At 37.8% G+C, this 4,498-nt stretch overlaps 1 protein-coding gene across 1 annotated transcript; it reads left to right on the top strand.

Annotated features, from left to right (window-relative positions):
* Positions 1 to 1,573: 1,573 nt before the first annotated feature.
* On the top strand, positions 1,574 to 3,283 carry LOC141839754 (peroxidase 15-like). The gene is made up of 4 exons (XM_074727574.1): positions 1,574 to 1,848; positions 1,964 to 2,155; positions 2,317 to 2,479; positions 2,638 to 3,283. Exons 1-4 carry the CDS (start codon positions 1,591 to 1,593, stop codon positions 3,120 to 3,122), a joined length of 1,098 nt encoding a protein of 365 aa, XP_074583675.1. The 5' UTR covers positions 1,574 to 1,590; the 3' UTR covers positions 3,123 to 3,283.
* Positions 3,284 to 4,498: the final 1,215 nt, after the last annotated feature.

Genomic DNA, 4,498 nt, shown 5'->3' with positions numbered 1-4,498 from the left:
CATTTCAATCTTGTCATACTGTCTGGCTTTTTTGTTTAGCTTTTACCATAATTTCAACTTCTGTTTTCTGTGTGTTGGTATTTGGAGAAATATGACAGACTGTTGTATCATTGAAATAGATGTAATCTTTCTTTTACTTAGTCTAATTCATTTGTTAGTTCTGTAAACAATTTTTTGTAGTGCGAGAAGTAATCAGTTGTCTCCTTTTCTCTTTGAAATTGTTACATAAATTAAGTTATTATTTGATTTAGTGGTAGTTAATTATGGAACCTTTTTTGTCCAGAGGCCTGACGTTTGAATTCGTATAATAATAATGATAGGATGGTTTAACATTGTTGCTCCTGCTAGAAAATAGTGTCATCCAAGGGCGTTTTGGGGCATTTCAAAAAATTGCTACTAAAAATATATATATATATATATATATAGAAACTCATCTCAAGTTTCAGAACAAGCTGAGGCTTGAAAGTAATACTAATATATAAATTCTTGTATGTTTTTTTTTGTTTGAACATAAAACACAGTTCAAACGAATTCCAAGCTAATCTAACAATTTTATTGTCATTTTAATGAAGTCATCAGAGTTACGAAGATTGTAATGGCAAATTACATATTGATAAAGTCCACACCATCACGCGTGATGGAGCGTCGGTATTTTTAGCTTAGTAAAAGAATCTTCCACTTGCAATTAGGATATCACCATTTCGAAGTTCTCAACTAATCCTTGACGGCTAAAGCATCATTGCCATGACTTTTTCCCATGTCGCTTTGGTGCTTAAATAAAAGCAGGCAATCACTCCACTAATTCAGATCGACGCTTTCAATAAAATTTCTTCTATATTTGGACTATAATTGCCATGTTAACATTTATAATTGATAGTTGTCGATCGTAGCCTTATTGGCCGGCCATTTCTCATTTATGTACATATATATAAAAGGATTAATATCATAAAGATATGTCATCGTACTCATCCTTGTCTTAATTATTGAGATTTATTTATCCATCAAATTACAAAAACTTTTATTTATTCCTTATTATTTAATTTAATACGGTGAGCAATTACGCGAATATAATCGTAGATTATTAAATATATAGACACCCACTGTCACTTATTACATAGACAAAACACGACAAATAGCACCATAATTACGTTTTAAATGTTTTGTGATGGCAAATGACAATGATGTCCATCTCATCGCTTTGGACCATTTCTCACGCATCACATCGCGCCATATTTCGACATAGCAAAAGAAGTTCTCACATGCAAAGTTTACTTCTTTGTCTAGAAAAAGCGAAACAACTACAACTCACCTAATCCCTCACAACATATCCAAAAGGAGAGAACCTAACCATTTTATTAAACCTTGAAGACTATATCTCCATTGCCATTGGGCCTCACCTCTTCCCTCGCCTAGCATCATCTCTCTTTCACACATCTCCTCCTTTCCCATTTCAAAATGAAAAGCCAATCGGGAACCTTCCTATGCTTGTAAACCAAGTTATCCCATTATTCCTTTTGTGCTTTACTTTATTATAAATATAGAGAGTCTCGTCTCGTTAAGAGATGTACTGAAGCTAGAATTAAGTGAACCATGGCTTCTTTCTTCTCCTCCTCTTCCTATGCTTTCTCTTCCTTGTCTTTGCATAATCCAATGTTGTTGGTGTTGTTAGGCTTTGCTATCGTCTTCCATGTCTACGAGTGCGAGGCTCAATTAACCACGACGTTCTATGATAGCACTTGCCCCAACGTGTCCACTATCGTGCGTGACCAGGTGAACCAGGCACAAAGCTCGGATCCACGCATCCTCGCAAGCCTCACTCGCCTCTTCTTCCATGATTGCTTCGCCAACGTATGTTGCTTTGCCTCCTAACGATAGCTTCCATGCATGATTATGATATCTGAATTTAATCACTACGCTGATTAACTCTATATATATTTAACTCTGATCGATCGTACGTACGTAGGGTTGTGATGGATCGATATTGCTAGATAATAGCAGCACAATTGTAAGTGAGAAGGATGCTGCCCCAAACGTCAACTCTGTGCGTGGTTTCGACGTCATTGACAACATCAAAGTCGCCGTGGAAAACAACTGCTCTGGCATTGTATCTTGCTCTGACATCTTAGCTATAGCAGCCGAAGCTTCAGTCAACCTAGTAAGAACTAATTATAATATATATATACTATCATTTATAAAAAGTTTTGCATAGGTAATTAATTAACGAACTAAACTAATTAATTTCTCTGTCAACCTCATTAATCTTATCGATCCTTCATTCTGGATGTCTAAATTTTGAAAACTGTTAAAACTCAAAAGGCTGGGGGTCCTTCATGGGGAGTCTTACTTGGAAGAAGAGATGGAACTACAACCAACTTAACGGCCGCGAATAACCTCCCTTCTCCCTTCGACAATGTCACTGTCCTCCAACAAAAGTTTGCGGATGTCAACCTTAACGTCACCGATTTAATCGCCTTATCAGGTATTGTGCTTGTTTTACGGTGTTCTTATTAATTAGTTAGCACATAATACATGTTCATGGATGATCATATCGAACGACTCTTGAACGTTGTCTTGCGGATTTTACGACGATGTATACATAAATATCGACTTTAATTTTAAATAAATTGTAAATTGCAGGAGCTCACACCTTTGGGCGTGCACAATGTCGGACCTTCAGCCAACGACTCTACAACTTCAGCAACACAGGCAACCCGGATCCATTGTTGAACAGCACCTACCTCGCGGCATTGCAGCAGAGTTGCCCCCAGGGCGGAAATGGCAGCGTCCTCAACGACCTTGACGTCTCCACCCCTGACGCCTTCGATAACAACTACTACACCAATCTGCAGAGCCTGAGGGGGCTGCTCCAAACCGACCAAGACCTACTCTCTGCTGCCTCCACCAATGCATCCACTGCCCCCGTCGTCAACGACTTTGCCACGAATCAGACTGCCTTTTTCGAGAGCTTTCTCGAGGCGATGATCAAGATGGGGAACATCGGTGTGCTCACGGGGAGCAACGGGGAGATCAGGAGCAATTGCAGCCGAGTGAATGGAGCGAGCGGCATGCTTGTGATTGAAGTTGGCGCTAAAAGTAGTAGTTCCTTTGTTGAGCAAATTTGAATTCAAAATATTAAAAAGAAAAAGAATAAAAGTGGGTGAGTGAAGTCTCTGACCTCATTCAAATGTTAGGATTTTGAAGATGGTCCGTTTGACTAAGTGATGAGTCTCGTACTCCATGTCATATATTATTATACTTATGATCAATTATAATTTTTTAATTTATCTTATGATAGATTATCGTGAGATTGATCGTATAAAACCGCTAAGATAACAACTCGGAAAGCAAATTTTGTTTGAGCGAAAAAACCACCCCTGAAACTAACTCAAATCTTAAACCAATCGATCAAAAAAAAAAAACCAACCTAACTCCCACATGCTAAAACACAAAACTTGGTGCTAACCTAGCCATGGTTTTGTCCACAGATTTCAATTTCTTTCTTCAAGTATCTTGTCGACAAGCCACTTGTCGCCCACAACGATGCCTACCAAAACAAACTATAAATGCTCAACGTCTAAAACCCACTTTCCATTATAAAAACCTCTTCTTCTCCGTTGTCAGTTGTCACAGAGCTCAAAACCCTTTACCAGTTTCTTTGTTTTGGAAAAAAAAAAGAAGAGAAAATTCTGATGTTGTCACTTGGAGCCAGCTACGGTCACCTCCTTGCCCAGCAGGAGCTCTTGAGGGAGAAGATGAGGAGGAAGGAAAGGAGGAAGGGGAAGGAAGAGGAGAACCAGAAGAAGAAGGAGAACAAAGAGGGGAAAGGCTGCAAAGCAAAAGCATACAGTGGTTTGGAGGCCAAAGCAGAGCAGTAATCCTTTAAGTAAACAGTAAAAGCAAAGGAGAGGAGCCATCTCTTTTTTTTCTTCTCTCTCTTTTCTTTCTTTTTTAGATTGTTTTTGTTTTTCACTTTGGAAACTAAATAAATAAATCTGTCTCCGGTTAAATTTTTCTTTTCTTTTTTTTTTAAATCCAATTGATGGAATAGGTTTTTACGGGCCGGGCCCATTCAAATTTGGCCCAGGAAACGGACCATCCTAGTCCTACAGGCCGTAGCTCTCCATGTGGGGCCCACTTTTTCTCCACGCCGCTCGCGACGCGTGCAGTGATATAGTAATTAAAGATCAACTCCCATCTTATTAAAATTCCAAAAGTAGTTGAATAATGTACCAAAATTTTAATTGACATTTTTATCAAATAAAAATATATATTTTTCCCATTATTAAAACAAAATTCTATGTTGTATGATGTACTCAAATCTCAATTATAGTAGTTAGGTGGTAGTCGTTGAAGAATGCAGTCACAGGAAAGAGTAGGCTTTAATTCATGCAATTACATCATTATTTTTTTCCCGATAAAACAAAATTCTCAATTTGAGACAATCTTGTAAATGTTTAAAATTTACTATTATCCTTAATTTGATGATTAATATTTGTAA

Source organism: Curcuma longa, chromosome 11, assembly GCF_044706935.1.
Source record: "Curcuma longa cultivar G26 ecotype Majalengka, Jawa Barat chromosome 11, ITB_CL_G26_1.1, whole genome shotgun sequence".
In the NCBI taxonomy this organism is placed as follows: Eukaryota; Viridiplantae; Streptophyta; class Magnoliopsida; order Zingiberales; family Zingiberaceae; genus Curcuma; species Curcuma longa.
Note: the sequence above shows the minus strand (reverse complement) of the source record. Positions and strands in the feature narration are given on the sequence as shown.